Here is a 20,611-nt window from a genome sequence, read left to right as displayed (position 1 = left end):
TGGCTAGCAAAATAAATAATTCTAATGACTACAACTTTCCTAGTATAAAGGCCAACAGTAACTTCTTTTTAAATCCTATTCTATCTAGTGATCTTATAAAAATTATTAATTCATTAAAGTACAAAACCTCTAGCACTGTTGATAATATTTATAATGAAATAATTAAACTAAATTATAAACCTCTCTTAAAACCTTTGACTTATTTAATAAACCAAATTTTTTCATCTGGCATTTATCCTGATATTCTTAAAAAAACAATTATTATCCCCCTTTTCAAGGCTGGTAGTAGGAAAGAACCGTCTAATTATAGACTAATTGCTCTTACTAGTTCAGTTAGTAAATTAATTGAAAAATGCCTAAAATTACGACTCACTCAATTTATAAATAAGTATCATTTGTTATCTAATGAGCAGTTTGGCTTTAGGGAAAATTGCAGTACAGAGGATGCACTTATAAAGGTAACCAACCACATTGTCTCTGGTTTAAACTCGGGTATGAAATGCATGGCCATTTTTATTGATTTAGCCAAAGCCTTTGACACTGTGTCCCACCATATTTTGCTGAAACGTCTAGGTGATCTGGGTATAATTGGATTACCATATCAATTATTAAAATAGTTTTTAGAAAATAGGCAACAGCAGGTAAAAATTAATGAAACAGTGAGTTCTGGACGTGCGGTGGAGTATGGTGTGCCACAGGGTACTGTGCTTGGGCCTCTTTTATTTACACTGTACATCAATGGTCTTTTTTCAGTTATCCCAAAAGATAGTGTGGTGTGTTTTGCTGATGACACTTGCTTAATAATTGAAGATAGCAGTTGGGAGGGAGTCAAAAATAAAGCTGAGTCATTAATATCAAGGGTAAAAAATTGGTTTGATTTCAGCCTGCTAAGTTTAAATACCGACAAAACAAAGTTTATGTGTTATGCCAAAAATAATTCTAGTCTGCCAGGTTACACTACATTAAGAATTCATAACTTTGATTGCCAAAATTACAATTTTTGCCAGCGTATCACTAAAATTGATTGTGTCAATAGTGTAAAATATTTGGGAGTATTTTTTGACAACTTACTAAAATGGAATATACATATTGATTACATAATTGGTAAAATACGTAAGTTGTTGTATAAGTTTTACACATTAAGGCATTCTTTGTTAAAAAAGACAATCTTGTCATTGTATAAAACTCTAACGGAGTCTGTTCTTGGTTATGGTATAAGTGTATGGGGTGCTTCTTATAGGTCTGTTCTTGATCCTCTTGTTGTTGCTCAAAAAGCATTGCTGAAAGTTTGTTTATTTAAAAATAAATTGTACCCATCAACTGATTTGTTTAGTGAGGCAGGAGTTTTTCAGCTGCATCATATTTATGTAAATTCAGTTACAAGACTTCTTTGTAATAATAAAATAGCTAATAGTAGACCAGTATTGCCTTTGGCAATCAGGTTTTTTTAATAAAAGATCGTTAATTTATACAGCTCCAAAAATTTACAATATGATGCCTCTTAATTTGAGAAATAAACCTTATGCCAGAATCAAGTATAGAATAAAAACTTGCATCATTCATATTAATATTGATCAATTGTTTGGTTAATGTTAATAGTTGCTAGCTTGTAATCACTATACTGTTCAAATAATATTAGATTTTATTTTGTCTGAACTTGATATATCTATATATTTTGAATGGGAACACGCACCAACTTAGTAGTTAATTGTGTTTCTAATTGTATTCTTGGTTACTTTGTATTATTATTTTTTCGAAATAAACATTATTATTATTATTTCGACCACTTGTTATTCAAAATTTGAGCCTCACTTTTTTAATTACATTTTTTCTTTTTTTGAAAATATGTTAATATAATTTTCAATTTTCAAGATATGCTGAAAATCATTTACAAATTCACATTTAAAGAATGAGATCTGTAAAACCCAATTATATCAGCCATAGCATTGTTTTTACAAATAGTTACCTCTAAGCATTTAGCATTATTATCCTGAACAAAGACAGACCTTTAAAAAACTTCTTTTACATACACTATACATATCGATCTATACACTATACCCATGAGTTGACTTGACTAAAGATGCTTCGGTCGTCCTCCACTAAATTTATTTAAAAAAATATTAATCGGACATGTTTTGGACATATAACATGTTCATCATCAGGGATAACAAATTAAGGGATTCCATCAATATATCTTATAGATCTAGTGCCTCAGACAAGGTTAAAAGGTTAAAACGAATTAAGATACATTAAAATAGGACCAAACATGGATTTATAAAAACTTTAAAATTACATCATTACGACAATACGATAATTGTAAACAAGAACGGAGAACAAAGAAACCTTTTGTTGTGTTTTAATCTTTTAACCTTGCCTGAGGCACTAGATCTAAAGATTTATTGACGGAACCCCTTAATCTGTTATCCCTGATCCCTAAATTTATTTTTTAAATGAATTTAGTGGATGATGACTGAAGTATCTGTAGTTACCCATTAAAAATATATATTTATTCCAGGGTCAACTAAGAATGCGAGGTACTGTATCTCCGAACGTAACCATCGCAGAGACTTGCGCTAAAAAATATTATTACTAAAACTGCCAAGAAAAAAACCTGGAACATATCTTTAAATTTCTAAAATGACCGCTATAGGGAGCGTAACTGCGATAGAATCTAAAAAAGGAAAGGTTTTTGAATTTCCACATATTAACCTAACAAAAAAATACTTGATCTTTAAAGTAGAGGACAATCTGAAACTATTTTGTTTAACAGTTTTTGCTCTGTCTGTAAAAATATAGTGGTGGGGGTATTCAAAGGTTTCCGTAAAAAACCCCTATATCTTAGAAATGGCTTAGTCGACTTTAACACAATTGTGTTCTTTAAAAAGAGCCATTCTTGGGCTTTAACTGTTTTAGCATTCGAAGTTTTTTTAGCAATTATTAGCAGGCCATGGAAGAAAGCCATGAAAACAAAAAAAAGCAAATATTTAATCAAAACATAAGTATACCTCAAATTGTCAATAGTTTCGCTTACTTTTGTATAATTTTTGTCGTAATAATACGTTTTACGAACGATGAAGGTGTGGATTTGCTTGTGGTTTATTTTGAATGTCTTCAGAATGCCGCAGTTACACAAGGAGTTTACGCGGCTCGATATCCAAATCGGCGTTCTTGCGATGTGAGAGTTTTTCCCCGATTAGTGGCTAACTTACGAGCCAATGGTAGTTTTCGGCCTACATTTCAACGGCAACGAATTGGAAGACCCAAGAAAATATTAACTACGTACTGGGATACATTCAAGGAAATCCTCATGTTAGCATAATAAGTTTGGCATATCGCGAAAAACGGTTCAAAATATTTTGAAAGACTATAGGTACGTTTAAATGACAGGCACAATATACTGACTTATTCTAATATTCTCTGAATTTATCTAATATTTATTTTAATTTTTACTAGTAATTTTAATTAATTTTAGAATGCGCCCATATCATGCTGTTTTGCATCAGGCCTTAAAAGAGGAAGACTTCGCTCGGAGGTTGGATTATTGTCATTGGATGTTGGGTATGATTCGGGAAAATAGATAGATATTTATTCAAAATTCTTCGGACCGATGACGCCACCTTTAATAGCGACGGTAGAGTCAATCTGCACAATATGCATTACTGGTCTCCAGAAAATTTTATTGGTTGTGTGAAGTTCAGCACCAAGGTCGTTGGAGCTTAAATGTGTGGTGTGGTATACTGGAAGCCAGAATTATTAGGCCATACTTTTTCGAACAATCCGAAGTAGCAACTTCTATCTTGACTTTTTGACCAATCAATTGCCGTTCTTGCTGGAAGATGTGCCAAATTGGAATTGCGGCAAAACATGTCATAATCATGTTGGACAAACATGTGGCAAATTTTACAGTTTGATGGTTGCCCCGCACATTTTGCTATTGCTGTGCGAGAGCACATTAATGCAGTTTTTCAATAGCGGTGGATTGGAAGAGGAAGTCTCTTTCCATGGCCTCCACGGTTACCAGATTTAACTTGTCTTGATTTTTATTTATGGGCTCGAATAGAGGCTTCAAGAATGTATAGAGCATAGTGGTTAAGATTTTGAACATCTCCAGAGGCATTAAAAACCTTTTTCTTTTAAATCGGTTCTTTTCAGGGCCACAAATTAATATAAAACGAAAATTCTAGAAAAATTAATTTAAACATTCGTATAAAATTTTCTTTGGCCTAAATTTTAGGTTAAGAATAAGATATCGAGATGCGGTTTTCGCGAGCCTGTTTGGGCATCATTTAGCTACTTTTTTCACAGAAAATTCAAAATTCCTGGGTAAGATTTGCTAGAAATTTGCCTCGGAGTGTTCATGTGAGTGAGCATGTAAAGCAGGTCTATAGTCTTAATATGGCCCAAAGAAGATTTTTTGGTATAAGCACTGTACATAAATTACTTAATTTTGAGCTAGAATATTTGTTAGAATTCCTTATTCAAAGGGGAGATACACTTAATGTAAATATTCACACTGGCAATCCCCAGCATAAGTTTGAATTTCTGAAAAGTTCTTTCATATATACTTCTGCCTGTATTTACAACCTAATAAACATTTTTGGTTTTATAATATTTGTCGCAACTGTTATATCACCTTCCTTATATACTCTACAGCTATATAAATAGTAACCGAAATATTTCCGTTACTCCTATAAACCTGTTAAAGAGCTTAAATGGGGAGTTTATAAGGGTATCGGCAACCTATACTTGGTAACGTTATAAACGTTTAAGTTGTGAGTCAAAAGTAACCAAACTATTTCCGTAACCGTTATAAAACTTACCAGAAGAACCTTTACAAAACTTAAGCGATAAAGGCTAGTGTTAAAAATATTGTGGTTACTTTTATATACTTTGCCTATAAGAGTGTTCAAAATAGTTCTATCACTATTTTCTGTCATATGTCACTTGTCACGTCTTGTCAGATGTTTCTAAATAAAAATATGTTTTTTTCTCTGTTATACACATTGGCATACCGTTGTAGTTCTTTTCTGCCTCTCAAAAACAATAATACAATGACTTGTCACTTTGGTGACATGAGATCATGAGATACTAGGTATAACAAATTAAAAATGGAGGAGACAGAAAATAATGTATTACCTTGAGATAATGGAATTAAGAGTAATTTATATCTAAAAATGTATGTGCGAATGATTTTTTACTGTAAATGTAACTAATTCACTTCGAAAAAATATAGGGGCCATCAAAATACCTAGTATTTTTTATATTGCATTTAGATATTAATAAAATCATAACCTTTAATTTTTTTAATATTACACAATTTATTGTCGGGTGCCTTTGTTTCGTAAAACAGTTGAACCATAAATAATAAAATCGTGATGAATTTTTACAAAATAAGTGAAATATATTGATTTTTCGGTACTTCATTTTTTATGTTTATGTTGATTTTTCAAAACAATCATGGCGGAAGTCTAAGTAACGTTATATACCATTTCGAAAGCATTATGTCACTCAAAAAGCTGTTAAATAACTATTAGTGATGGTATATAACTTAACGACCTATAAGACACCTTTATATAACACTATGACTACAGGCACGCAAAACGTGCCGCGAATAGAAAAATTAAAGACACTCACTTTACTTCAAATAATTAAGTTTTGACCAAATTTGATTTTTTCCTAATAAATACGAAACCTCAGCTAACTAAAGTAATGTTTAACATAATTAAGTATATTTTCTCTTCTCAAATATGTTCTCTTCAAAAAAAATATGATTTATTTCCTCAACAAAAGGCATCAAAAACCTTTCAACATCGGGTGGTTTGCTTTTTCCACTATAAATACCAATTGCCATTGGCTTTAATTGAGGTACTTCAAAAATATTAAACAGTATTGGCCAGAATTCGTCCTTAGAGCTTTTATATATTGGCAACCCGTCTATGTTAATATTCAAAGAAATATTTGATATCTTCTGAAGGCTCTCTTGACATTTATTTAAACAAAATCCAAGGCCTTGATGCCAATAGTATTTATTTTCTCCCATTAGTTGAATTGAAATTATTGTAGGAGTTCCTAACAATGTTCTTGAATCTGTTGGTAATATATTTGGTAAACGTTTGTTAATAATTCTCATTATTAACAAACGTTTTTCTTTTAACGCTCTCTGTGTAATATTAAAAGTACATGCCCATTTTTGAAGATCATGCTTAAATTGTTCATTTTTTTCTCGTTCCAATACCTCCTGCTCTTCATGGCCTAAAACATCGTCATCGCCAAGTTCAACTAACCATTTATCAATATTCTCGTTGTTACTAGCTCTTTCTGCACAATCTTCCAGAGATTCATCATAAGGTACTGTTGGAGATTCTGAAACTTCTATTGTAGGCCCTTGTGCATGCTTCGCTAAACTGATAGGGTTTACATATTCTTTCTCGGATAAATACTTTTTTTCATCACCAGTCAGAATTTTGCTAAAATTTTTCGCTTTGCGACGAAAATAAGTGCTAACCTTAATTTTTTTCCAATTATAACTCATATTTAATAGCAACAACTATAAACTAATTTTTGCTTGTTAAGTAGGTACCTAGTTCCCTTATTATTATTTACATCATAATAAAGTAAAAAAATAAATTGGTTATTTGATTTTTGTAAGGTTATGTCATTAAGGGTATATAAGGATAAAATGTGTTACCAAAGCTTATTAAGTTTTATAAAGGGGACAACCATCACTAAGAGTGATATAATTTAATTTGAAAAACACTAACTTTTATAAGAGTAAACAAGAACACTCCTATATAACTAAGGTAACCGAGTTATATAAACTCTTTAAAATTACCATAAGTAACGGTTACTAAAAGTTTTATAAATTAGTGATGGAAAACGCTATATCACCCCATTATATATCTGTAGGTTATAGTAACACTATAAACATAAAATATTACTAGAGTAATTTTATAAAACCCCAAAACTTGCTTATATATCTTTGTTACCTTTATACAACCCTTATATATCTTGTATGTTAATATAAGTTGCGGCAAATGTTTATTGGGAATGGCCTATCTGCAGAAATCAAAGATTTAGGCATGGTCTCTTTTAAGTCTACATTTTTTTAAATTTCGGAGACTGGTGATATCTTAATATGGGTGTAACTTTGATTCTGATATGGTAGTAGATTTTTTTTTATGAAAATTGTACTATGTTCTTTTAATATTCAGGATAAAGAGCCATTGGTGTCAAAAAAGGCTTTGGAGACAGGTCAGTCTCGCCATTACAAAAACCAACTTGGGATCTTCTCTAACGAGTTCGGGGTCTTCTAAAATCAGACCTGAGTTATCACAATCTAGCCCTGGAATATCATCTTTGGAGCCTAACAATAAAACTGCCTCCAAGCCAGCTGTTTCAAGAGGCACAGGGAACAAAACAACAAACCTACATTTATCTGGAGTACCAGTGACTCATAAGAAATGGTTATATGTTGGAAGGGTGTCCGGTACAATTGTCACATCTGATGGCTTCCAAGAAGTCTGTGAGGGTACCATTATTGATTTTGTCAAAAATCAGGCGAAGATAGATGACAACAAAGACGTAGTTGTATATCAGCTATCTTCTCGTAATGGCATAAAATCATTTAAAGTTGCTGTAAGTGACAAATATTATGACATAATTTCTGATCAATATTTTTGGCCAGATGGAATTGTATTTCGTCCATTTGAATATAAACCCAGAAATTCAAATGTAAATTTTCAAAGACCAAATGTACACATACAAGGCAATTGATAGCTCTAAATGAGGTGACAGTTTATTATCAGAATGTAAATGGCTTAAGAACAAAGTTGATTGAAGTTTGCAAAAATGCTTCAACTTTAGTATATGGTGTGATGATGTTGAGTGAAACTTCATTGAACAGCAACTTCTTGGACAGTGAACTGGGTCTGCATAGCTTTACTATTTATAGACGGAACAGATGTCTTGAACGGACTGGTAAAACCAGGAATGGTGGAGTACTTATTGCTGTTCGCTCGTCTCTAGAGTCTGAATTGCTGCCTATGGCTCATGAAGAATCTGAAGCCATCTGGGTCTCCGTTATTTTTGGTAAAGTGAGACGAATTTTTTGTTGCTTTTACACACATGCAAAGTATAAACAGTCTAAGGCCGTTGAAGACTATGAAATGTTCAGTAATCTTAGAGCAATCTGTAAAAATCAGGCCGATCAGTGCTACTCAAACTATATTGAGCAAACCCAATCTTCTATTTCCGGTGACCCTAAATATTTCTGGAAATATATAAGAGATAAGACACAAAATAACAGTATTCCTTCTACTGTGAAATATTTAGATGCAGTGGGTGAAAATGGCCATGAAATAGCATCTTTATTTGCACAATATTTTTCTTCAGTCTACCCTCCTGATGAATTTGATGTTCAGGAATTTACGCAGCCTGATATTGCATGTTCTTTTGATATTAATGAAATGCATGTACAAATATCTGAAGTCTTTGAAAAGTTAACAGTGTCAATGCTAATAAGGGCCCTGGACCTGACTGTATTCCAGCTGTCTTCATAAAACACTGTGCTTTTGCTTTGGCACGTCCACTATGGCTGATTTATAATTTGTCTTTCAAGACGGGTAGATTTCCAACCTCATGGAAGTTAAATTATTTGACACCTATATTTAAGAATACAGGTCAGAGGGATGATGTGAAAAACTATCGTTCTGTTTCTTTGGCTTGTCACTTTGCAAAGGTTCTTGAAAGTTTTGTCACAGATTTTTTATCAGAGAAATTTAAAAACATAATCTCAACTAAGCAGCATGGGTTTGTCAAGGGTAGGTCCATTATCACTAATTTGTTGCTTTACCAAACAGCTTTTTTGGGGGCCTTGGAGAGCGGTATGTCGGTTGATTCCATATATACTGACTTTTCAAAGGCCTTTGACAGGGTTAATCTCTCCTGGTTGCAAAGTTGTCACTCTATGGCATTGGTGGTTGTCTTTTGGCCTGGTTGAAGTAAGATCTGTCTGGAAGAACACAGATTGTAAAGATAAATTACTTTTATTCTAGTCCTTTTCCAGTAACTTCTGGGGTTCCTCAGGGTGCCCATCTTGCCCCTTTTTTATTTAATCTTTTTATTAATGATGTTGTTCATTGTTTTGATTATTGTAATGTGTTGCTTTTTGCTGATGATGTTAAGATTTTTAGAATTATAGACAGTAACTTGGCACATCATGAACTTTGTTCTGATCTTCACAAATTTGAATTATGGTTCAAGAACAATAGAATGGTTCTAAATGCTAAAAAATGCAAATATATTCAATTTACCAGGAGTTTTAGTCCACCATCTAATGAGTTTACTTATTGAGAAGGTATCAGAGATACGTGATCTTGGGGTGCTATTTGATTTCAGACTAACTTTTTCAAAAAATATTGAAGACCTGCGTAATAAGGCTTACAAAATGTTGAGTTTTATTAAGAGGCACACTCATGATTTTAGCAGTATTAATTGCATCAAACTTCTGTATTTTTCATTGGTTCGCAGTCAACTTGAGTCGAATTCATGTATATGGTCACCTTATTATGCTAAATATATAATGTGTCTAGAAAAAGTTCAACGTAAATTCATAAGATACATTGCTTACAAGCTTAATATTCCTTGTATTGGTATTAATTACAGTGAATAGATTGCTGAACATTGAAAAGTTGGAGACTCGACGATATTGTCAACTGCGATATTGTCACAACATATAAGATTCTTTACAATGTAATACAGTCTCCTGAGTTGTTGTGTCAGCTTAATTTAAATGTTTCTCCTACTACAGTGCTCAGACAGACTAGATTATTCTACCTTGAACAACATCGTACACTGTATGGTGAAAACTGTGCGATAGGTAGAATGATGATTAACTCAAATAGTGTCAGTATAGATTTGTTTCATTGTTCTCTGAGTTCACTTCAACGAGTTTTAAAATCTGCTTAAGTGCAATATAATTTTATATCTTGACTTTGCTTAAAGTGTGTCTTCTTTTCTATTGCAGTTACTGTTCTGTTTTAAACCATTGTTGTCCTTATATTTAATTTAATTTTATTGATGTTACCTGTTATCTGTTATTTATGCTGAATATTTAATGATAGTACTAATACTTCAAGTGCTTTATTGCGATATAAAATCTTATTTTGTTTAATATTTTATATACTATATTTATTTTGTAAATTGGTTAATTACCGTAATATATATACTACTACTACTACTACTACTAATATTTATTGTGGTGATTATTAAAACACGCCTAGCGGTACTTTCCACCCTGTATGTATATAGAATAGATGTAATTTATTTGTTGCATACAACAAAGATTATTTGATTTGATTTTTCATTAAAAAAGAATGATACCAATGCACTTAATTTTTTTTTGAGAAAATTTTAATTTTTTTTTTAATGACCGCCTTACGGTCATTTTATAAACTTGAAACTATCCAGGTTTTTCTCTTGGCCGTTTTAGTAATATTTTTTACCGCAAGCCTTTGCGATTAGTACATTCCGACATACAGTACCTCGCATTCTTTGTTGGCCACTTATTATAAGGCCACATATTATAAATTTCTCACAAAAATTGTAAGTTAATAAGGTCACAAAAAGTTGCTCCCACAATCTCTCTATTTTTTTAGATCCTGAACAATATGGGTGTTTGCTTGCTTTACGGCGGCCATCTAAAAGAAGCAATTGCAGTGCTAGAATCTGCGATTTCTCATAATCCAATGCACGCCTTACACGAATCCCTCATACTAAACCTTTGCACTTTATATGATATGGAGTCCTCAAAAGGGATAACGAAAAAGTTCGCGTTGTTAAGACAAATATCCAAATATAGCGCCGACGCTCCCACTGCCATATTAGAAAAACTGTATGGGTGAGGCAGGCAAAGTTCCTTTTTTGATTAGTTTTGTTTTGAAGCGTTCTGTGTTTATTTTATTTGGTTAATTTTGAGATAGAAAAGAAACGTCGTGGAGAAGTTTTAAGGTCACATTAAGAATGTAATTTTTAACCGAAACGCACATTGATTTATATGTTGGTTTATAAACATGCCTATTATTAAAATGGCTAAACTTGTAAATACTTATTGATTGAATATTATAGTCAATTATTATAAATTGAATAGAACTACAGTTTGGGAGATTTTGTCCGGTTGTTATGTTATTTATTAAAAATTTTATGTCTACTTGTTATCGTTTGTCGCATTTACCTTTTAAAGAATATATGAGCCATATATAACAAATGGGACCAGCGTTAGTTTTTATAATTATCCAATAAAACTCTTGAAGCTTGACTTTTTTATATAACATATTATGGTTTTTTAATTAAATATCCTTTAGGTATATACTATATAAGAGTTCTTGACGTAGCACTTAGAGGTTCTTGTTCTTGGCTTAAAAACTTTATACTTCATAGAATATATATAGGACCAAACATTCAAATGTCTTGTAAAGGTCATTTAAACATATTTTATCTTAAATTTCTAATAAATAAAATTATTCTAGACTGATTTTTTTGGATTTATGCCAAAAACCTTTATCAGTATTTTAAAACACTGTGAGCAATAAACGAATATTTCTTTAAAATGGTGTTTTATTATATTATCTCCACCTTTTAGATATTCTTCACCAGTTTTTGTAGAACTTTAGAAAAGAAGCTATTTTCACTCAAAAGATTAATGAAAAAAAGGATGGAAACCAAAGTTGCATGTTATTGAATTTACTAACAAAAGTTTTGCCTTAGAGTCCCTGATAACCACCTCTTTCTTGGTTTAGCAACAAAACAAAACGAGAACAAAACATTAAAACATCTTATAAAGGTCATTAAAATATATTTTATCTTAGTGTTATTAATATAAATAATATACTAAATTATTCTAGACTGATTTATGCCAAAAACAATGCCTTTGTCAATAACACTGTTACCAATAAACAATTGAAGACACAAGTGCATAAAGGATCTATGTAACATTTTTTTAAAATCGAGTTTTTACGTTAAATAGGGTTGATTTAACCTCAAAATTTAAATTAAAGGATAATTTGACCTAAAAATGTTTTAGCAACAAATATACTAGGGCATAAAGGATTTATGTACCAAATAATTATTACAAAAATGCATAAAGGATCAATGTGGTACATAGATCTTTTATGCCTGATGCAAAATGTTTTGTGTTGACATGTTACATAGATCCCTGAAGTTAGGTTATGTTTTTGTTTATCCCATCCTTTTCCATTTCACATATTTTTCTTCCTGCGTATTGCTGTTCTGAATATAGTGAAATAAGTTGTGAACATGTCGGCAAGAAGTAGACGTCTAGTTAACTTAGGTCAAATACAGTTTGAAGGTATGTTAAATCCATATAATTTATCTTTGTTGGAAAAATATGTGTTTTATTCACAATTTGAGGTTACAATCTTACCGGTGGCCTAAAGGAATGTATTTATTGTTTAAATTATTTTAGAACAATCTGATAAGAATACACAAGGCTTATTAAGTAGGAGGAAAACTGAAAATGTTCCAAATTTTGATTTGCAAGAACAAAAAAATAAAGAACATGAGATGATTATTGCAGATGATATGTTTTTTTTTAAATACTTAACACAAAAATACCTAACTTGGGCGGTCGGCTTATTAGAAGCGAGTCCATTGTGGTTCGGAACCCACGTAAAACTGTAGGTCCATGAGGAAAAAAAATAGTTACCTCATTAAAAATAAAAACGTTAATTTATTACGTTAAAATAAAAAAAAAACTAAAACATCAGAGCCTAGGTATGAGTGTTATTTTATATGATACCTGATACCTATATCTGAAGTGATAATAAACTTAAAAAGCTTTATGTTTCTGGAGGTCGAAGAAGTTTTACCATCACAAGATAAAACTCCACCTAGTATCAGGAACATCGAATATGAGAAACGAAACACAGATTATATCGACAGTACATTAATCCCGACAGTACCGAATCAAGTGAAAGTTTTGAAGATGAGGATGAAAATGAAAGTCACCCTAAAACCTTACTACATGTTACAGCAGAAGATTCTGACAACTATCAAGAAAGGCAAGATAGTATTTTGGAGTCTAGGGTAAACAAAGCCAAGAGGAAGGTATTTGATATGCCAGAAAAAAAATCAAGAACCAGAAAGCGTCGTTGTGAAACATGGAAAAAAAATAGGACCGCTTCGGCAAGACAGAGAGGCGAGACTTACATTTTATTAAAAAGTAAAAAAGAAATGCCAAGCAAAAGTCCCGAATTAGGATCTTTATGCAAAAAGCAAAATTGTAAAAAAAATTGTGAAAATCAATTTGACAAGGATGATCGGGTAAAAATATTTAAAAAATTTTACTCATTAGATGAAAATGCGAAAAACTCGCTACTTTTTAAATCTGTTTCGATTGCGCCTGTTAATCAGCATAGCAAAAACATTACAAAAGGAAAATCATATACCTTTAGGTACACAATAACCTGCAACAAGCATACCAAAACCGTTTGTAAAACTGCCTTTGTCTCCCTTTATCAGATTTCATATAAAAAAGTACAACTTATTCAAAATCAGCTGAAATCAGGGACTACAGCACCATCACCAGATAAAAGGGGTCGTCATCTTTTTAGACCAAATAAAATAGAAGAAGATGTGGTTGATGCTGTAAAAAGACATATTCTCTCTTTTCCTGCAGAACAATCTCACTATTCACGAAACAAAAATGCCAATAAGTTGTATTTGTCTCCGGTATTAAATATAACGAAAATGCATACGCTGTATCAAGAATATGTTCAAGAAACTAATATGCATAAACGGTTTTTGGTTTCAAAAAGTTTTTATACACACGTTTTTTCAACGGAATTTAATTTTTCCTTTGGACAACCCAGGAGTGATACATGCCAATTTAGGAAATGAAATCCATACACAAAATTTTAAATTTGCTTTTGAGCAGCAAAGATTCGATAGAAAGAGGGCCCTTGAGAATAATGAATTCTGCTATTTGACTATGGATTTACAGCAAACTATGCCTTTACCACGACTTACCACTTCCAAATCATTTTATTTAAGGCAGATGTGGTTCTATAACTTTGGAATCCACACAATAACATCTGACGGTGATAAGGCGTATTTTTTTAATTGGACCGAAGATATAGCAAAAAAGGGCAGCCTTGAAGTTGGCAGTAGCTTGCACACATTTGTTCAACTTTTAACAAATAGAAACAAGGACATAAAACATCTTCTCATCTGGTCCGATTCTTGTGCTGGGCAGAACAAAAATTTTAACCTAATATGCCTATATCAATATCTAATTTTAAAAGGATATCGTCCGTGAGCCTGCTATATCTCCTAACTAGCATTTTCAGCAAAAATGACTTTTAGGCAACCCAACACAACAGTCTTTATGTTACTGCGCATGAACTCTAAAAATTTTTTCGCGCGTATAATTGCCTTGTGGCAATATCTCCTAATGAATTGGCACGTTTTTTGGACGTAATTTCTCCTAACTGCAGTGTTTATCCACGCTTTCGAGCAAGAACTTGTTGTCGGCAGATTTGAGCTTCATTTTTCTAGTTTGTGATAATAGTTACTTGTGCAAAAGTGTTTTTTTAATAAAAATAGGAAGTATTAGTTGTATAGGTAAGTTTTTCCTTTCAATATTAGGAAAATTTAAATACAAAAGTAATTAAAATATTTTTTGATGTAGATAGGAGGTTTTGCGTTAGTGATGGGCATAGCCTTCGTGTGTAGTTAGCAGTAATTTTATATTTTATTTTTTAGGAAAAAATTAGACGTTCTAAGAAAATTCTGGATTTGGCAAGAAATATAAATTTAATTAGAAATGCGCCCATGGAAGTTGAAGGAATAAATATAGGGAAAAACCCACAAAGTAGTGTCGTTGTGCTTGGTAAGTAGTACAGTTGTCGGCAAAAAAATCGGAACAATCTAAGAAAAATATTTGAAAATAATTAAAATTACTATAAACTCTTAAATAAATTTTTCGTGACTTTTTAGATACCGATGAAATGCTTTTAAATAGTTCCGGGCCTTATTATGAAGATTTCGCACAAATAACTGATAATGTGCTGCAAAACAGTTATTCCGACATATTCACAGATCCGGTTCTGGAAGGTAGGTACCTCTGCAATAGTTAAAATGTTCTTTTGCTTTGATCTTTAATCTTTGTTACAGAGACACTGCCGCCTGATAACAGTCGTGATTTCTCTAAAGCCACAAATTGCAGTTCTGACAATGCAGGTGACGATTACGTACCTTCAGATATATCATCAACATCTGATGAAAGTGTTTCTGCTGCTAGTTTACTATCAGATAAACATGAAGTCTCAGAAATACAAATTTGCCAAGAAGTTGAGACTGTTGGGAGACATAATGAAGGTGTGTTAGACAAAATAAAATAAGGTTCTTTACGTTGACGTTGAGAACGTTTCACTCTTAGGCGTCCAGACAGACGTTAACTCGGACGTTGATATGGTAGAGAATAATCAGAACTTCGAAATAGAGAATGCTGATGCACTGGAAAATCCAGATGGTCAAGAAATCTTCGATGCACCAGGAGAAAGGAAAAGAAGAATAACAGCTGATCAAAGTCAATGGATAAGAGAAATAAACAAAAATTTACGTGTGCGAGGTAAAAAATACTTCGGATTTTCAAGAGAGAATGGAAAATATCAGCAAAATATATACAGAGGAGAAAGAAAACTAAAAGGTGGATGTAATTCAAATTTCTGTAGAAAGTCAAAAGTAAGAAAATGTTTTCAAATTACGGCAGCTCAGAGAGAAGTAATTTTTAATTACTTTTGGAGCGAAATGTCGTGGGATCAGAAAAAGGTTTACGTTGCTTCAACTGTCGAAAAAATTTTCGTGAAACGTAAAACGCAAGAAAACTCAAGACGACGACAGGGGACTTTTGTGTATTACCTAAATGTTGACAATAAAAAGCTCCAGGTATGTCGCACAATGTTTCTAAACACCCTTGCTCTTGGATACAAAACAGTCCAAGACTGGGTGAACAGTAGTGAATCAGGCATGCACCAGGATGAAGGCCGTAAAATAACTAAAAAGCGAGAAATTGCTTTACGCAGCACTTCAAGTATACAGCACGTTGATACGTTTTTAAATTCCTTACCTAAGCTACCCTCTCACCATAATAGAAAAAATTCAAAAAAGCTGTTTTTGGAGCCAGTATTTAAAACAAAACTTGAACTTTTTAAGGCTTATCAAGAGTTTTGCTCAGAAAAAAATGTACCATCAGTCACCAGGAAATACTTTACGAGGAGATTTAAGGAATTAAATTTATCTATATATACTTTAAAAAAAGATAAATGCAACGTGTGTACCTCTTATGAGAAAGGAAATCTAGCAGAAGGTGACTATCAAGAGCATATTCGCAGGAAAGATCGTGCACGGGAAGAAAAACTGAAAGATAAAAGCGAGGCACTTTTAGATAATTGTATCTTAATTTCAATGGATCTGCAAGCAGTCAAATTATCTTCATACTTGCAGGCCAATGCCCTTTACTATAAGACAAAATTATGTTGCCATAATTTTACTATTTATAACATGAAAACGCATGATGCGTGTTGCTACTGGTTTTCTGAAGACCAAAACAGCGAGTTGAAAGCGTCTACTTTTGTTTCATGCTTGTTGGACTATTTAGAAAAAAATGTGTTTTAACAAACGTTCCCATCATTATTTATTCGGACGGATGTACGTATCAAAATAGAAACATTTAAGGTATTCTTCCATACGCCGAGGAAAATCTGCAAATGATCCTAAAGTTACTGACATAAAGTGCATAAAATACGATAATCTAATTCAGATTAAAACAGATTTTGATGGTGAATGGCAAACTTTGCCGGTGAGGCCGGAAAATCTTGAGGTAATAATGGAATATCCCAAGATGCATACTCAACAATGTAAAATTCCTGCAAGTAAATTTAAACACTTGCAAGAGTTAAAAAGTGTTTTGCCACGAGATGTCCATCACTTTTATGATAGTCTCCCTCTCTTATAGGTCTGATATTTATAAGTTTGTTTTTTGAGTTTCGTTATTAAAAGCACAATATTTTTTAATGTAGAAGTAGTCTATAATGCCATCCAATATTTTTTGGTTCACTTAGTTATGTTGGAAATAAAACTTTTGATTTTTTAGAGAGTAATTTTATTTTATCCCCTTTATTCTTTTGTTTCAAATTATCCTATCTGTCTGTTTTTTCATATCAATAAATCCTATCTTAAAATAAAAACTTACAAAAAATGTTTTATCAAAGTTAAAATAAATTACTCAAAAAACCCTTTTATAAAAACAATGTGAGCAGCAAAAATTTGGAGAATTTTAACAAACTAACACAATATCAGTTTTTTGGCTCTTGTGAAAAATCGGGTAAAATTTAGTAAGAAGAAATTGCAGGCTCACAGACGATATTATGTCAAAGTTATAGACCATAAATTTCCAGAGGTAGGACACTCTTTCCAGGATTCGGATAGAGATCTTGAAATTATTGAAAAAAAATTACGAAAAATTGAGAAAATACTCTCTGCAGACCAATACAGAGATGTTATAAAAGAAGCAAGTAAGAAAAACTCTGTTATTAATATGACCGATCATTTTAAAAATATTCCTGAGATAGAAAATAAATTGAACTTGTTTAACAGAAAAAAAAATTGTTGTGGAGACAAAATAAATTTTAGAGATGATATTAAATGGATACGCGTGAAAAGCTATGGCGAATATTATTACAAAACCTCATTGGACCCAAACGCACCTTTCCTAAAAGTCGATATAATTAAAAATGCCAGGACGAATTCAGTAATGAATATAAATTGGAAATAATATCAAACAAAAAAACTACCTTATCTGAAGAAAAAATAAAGAACCTAAAACAACAACTTTGCTTTATAGAAGAAACTTATCAACATTTTTATTCTCGTTTATGAGAAAATGAAGATAATGACGACAATAATGAAAGCGCAGAAGTCGAGCGGACAAGAAAAATTAAGAAAAGAAGAACTAATTAGGATTTAATATAAGCATATTCTTGTAAACAATACAAATAAAATATTTGATTTGAATTTATTTGTCCAAGTTTTGTTATACCTTGTACGCTTTATGCATTTTTTTTTAACTTACCTAGGGAATGAAGGATTCACGTACTTTTAGAACTTTATAGTTTCCTTTGATAATGTAATATGCATTATTTGTTAAGACTAGTACACATTGTAGCCTTAGGGTCTAAAACTTTAAATTCAGTTTGCGCAAAAAGTGGGTTTTTGTTACATAAATCCTTTATGCACTTGTGTCTTCAATTTTTTGTCTAAAATAGTACTTTATTTTATTGCCTCCACCTTTTAGGTATGCTGGGACTAAAATCTCTCTTGTATGGTTTCTTTTCTTCTTTCTCTTTACTTCTTGATCTCTCTCGTTTTTCCTTTTTCTTTTTCTTCTTATCCTTTGTATCTGGTTCAGAATCACTTGAATCACTACCCTTAGACTTCTTGCTCTTCTTTTTCTTTTTTTTCTTCTTTTCTTTTTTTTCAATTTCTTCACCATCATACAATTTCTCAGTTTTAACATTTGCATATATTGGCAACCTTGCAGGCAACTTAATCTCACCCTCAATTTGATCAGCCAAGGTTTCCCTCACCAACATATTCTCCATTGATTCAGGTTTTATTTCTTTTTTTGGTACTATAGGCTCTGCTTTTGGGGCACAGCCTTCCGCATGCAACTTTTTAGTTTCCTCTGTGGCTTTTTTATCACTTTTCGGTACCTTATAATTTTGTACATGGTCAACCCTAATTGTTCTGTTCAACACTTTGATTCCATTAAAATTGTCTACTGCTAAAACGGTCGAGCGTTGGTCCTCATAGCATAGAAAGCAGAACCCTTTTGATTTCCCAGTGTCTTTTTCTCGGATAAGGTTAATATTGACTACCTCACCATACCTATTTTAATACCATAGTGTTAAATTATTGTCCAGTGATTTTTATATGAAAGGAACTTACTGTGAAAATATACAAATGATGTCTCCTTCGGTCAAATCAAATGGCAGGGCTCCAATGTAAATCCAGGCGCTGTCTTTGTACTGGTCATGCCATGAACTTCCTCCCAAGTTGCCAAGCTCTTGTTCGCTTAGCTTTTTAATGTTCTTCACATTCCTATAAGGCAAATATTAATAAGGAGCTGGATTGCTTCCTAATTAAGCTCCTTTTTACTTACGTCATATAGTTCATTTTGAATTATTTTTCACGGTTTACGGAATAATGGAACTTTAGGGCGAACTAATTAATAATCACAGAAGTTGCCTCATAAAGAAATAAAATAAAAAGCTAATTTATTATTATAGGTGGTAAGACTGTAAACAACTTTTGAAATTTATCAATATCATAACATAACCTAACTTTATTAATACATAACCTAACTAATTACTTTGACATATGACATGAATCATGATTTAGTTAAGCTATATTTTAGCGAGTAAGCGGCTATAAGCGTCTTTAAGACATCTCATTCGAGCGATCAAGTCATGACGTCACCGTATAAGGCGCTTTAAGCGTTTGTTAGCGGTCTCGGGAGATATAAGCCATATTTTAGCGAGTAACCGTCTTACTCGGTTGCCTTACAATGTCTTAAGCGTTACGTCATCATATGGTTGCGCTCGAATGACGTCATGTCTTACAGCTGTCAGAGTCTAAATATTAGTAAATATTAGCTATACCTTGCATCGGTATTGCATTCTCTTTGGAGACTGACCTAAACCATGAAAACACCCTTTTGTCTAAGTTTTCAAAACGTTTTTAGTCTAAATACTAAGCTAACTAAATCCGATCTCATGCATTTTAAGGATCAGATCAAGAGGAAATACAATAAACAAAAAAGTTACTGGCATAAACATAACCTCACTCAAATATTTTTTCACACAGAAATAAACCCAAACTAATCAAAAATCAATTTAAAAAAAACACCCGCAACCTTACCTTTACGTTCTTCTCTGTATTTTTTGCAAATCTATTCGCTCTTTTAATTATTTATTATTTTCTGCATTTTTATTTGGTTTGGATGTCTTAACTGTTAATATACATGAGACATTAATATAAAATAAATAAAACTAATACTAAGAAATATAATGCTTCTACTCTAAAAAAATATCAAAAAATTGATATAAAATATTTATAGTTTATTATTGTTTGTATAGCTTCCCTTTGACTTTGACATATCGAGTTTATTAGCGGTCTCCCGAGACCGCTAACAAGCGCTTAAAGCGCCTTATACGGTGACGTCATGACTTGATCGCTCGAATGAGATGTCTAAAGACGCTTAAAGCCGCTTAAAACCCCTTAAGCCGGGCGTCCACCGAAAGCGGTGCTGTGCTGTGCTGCGTTGGGCTATGCTGTGCTGTGCTGGGCAAAGCTGTAGTTGGACAGTCCACCAAAAGTTTGTCGTGCGTTAGCAAGCATAATATGATCTTATAAATTATTAATCTTTTAATTATGTTTAATAATATAGAAATTGAAAAGAATCTTTTTGATTTAAGTTCAGAAGAGGATGACTCCGAAGATGAGCATACAAATAATTTATTAAGTTGTATGCTTA

At 32.2% G+C, this 20,611-nt stretch overlaps 2 protein-coding genes across 3 annotated transcripts in view; one reads left to right on the top strand and one right to left on the bottom strand.

Moving 5' to 3' along the window:
- Positions 1 to 11,524, top strand: part of LOC126747641 (trafficking protein particle complex subunit 12-like) — a 34,536-nt gene extending 23,012 nt beyond the window's left edge. For both annotated transcript variants that reach the window (XM_050456406.1, XM_050456397.1), the window contains exon 7: positions 10,656 to 11,524. In XM_050456406.1, the coding sequence (XP_050312363.1) occupies positions 10,656 to 10,901 (246 nt within the window). In that variant the 3' untranslated portion in view covers positions 10,902 to 11,524. The remainder of the gene's footprint in view (positions 1 to 10,655) is intronic.
- Positions 11,525 to 11,831: 307 nt separating this feature from the next.
- On the bottom strand, positions 11,832 to 19,419 carry LOC126747653 (RNA-binding motif protein, X-linked 2). The gene is made up of 3 exons (XM_050456419.1): positions 19,238 to 19,419; positions 19,024 to 19,176; positions 11,832 to 18,963 (listed from the first exon to the last, which is right to left on the bottom strand). The coding sequence occupies exons 1-3, from the start codon at positions 19,249 to 19,251 to the stop codon at positions 18,351 to 18,353; spliced, it is 780 nt and encodes a 259-aa protein (XP_050312376.1). The 5' UTR covers positions 19,252 to 19,419; the 3' UTR covers positions 11,832 to 18,350.
- Positions 19,420 to 20,611: the final 1,192 nt, after the last annotated feature.

The sequence above is a fragment of the Anthonomus grandis genome, chromosome 2 (assembly GCF_022605725.1).
Source record: "Anthonomus grandis grandis chromosome 2, icAntGran1.3, whole genome shotgun sequence".
NCBI classification, from domain to species: domain Eukaryota; kingdom Metazoa; phylum Arthropoda; class Insecta; order Coleoptera; family Curculionidae; genus Anthonomus; species Anthonomus grandis.
This window is presented reverse-complemented; position numbering and strand designations above follow the sequence as displayed.

Coding starts and splice junctions, on each gene's coding strand:
- LOC126747653 (XM_050456419.1), bottom strand. Junction 18,964..19,023: donor ATCATTTGTATATTTTCACA/GTAAGTTCCTTT, acceptor GTATTAAAATAG/GTATGGTGAGGTAGTCAATA.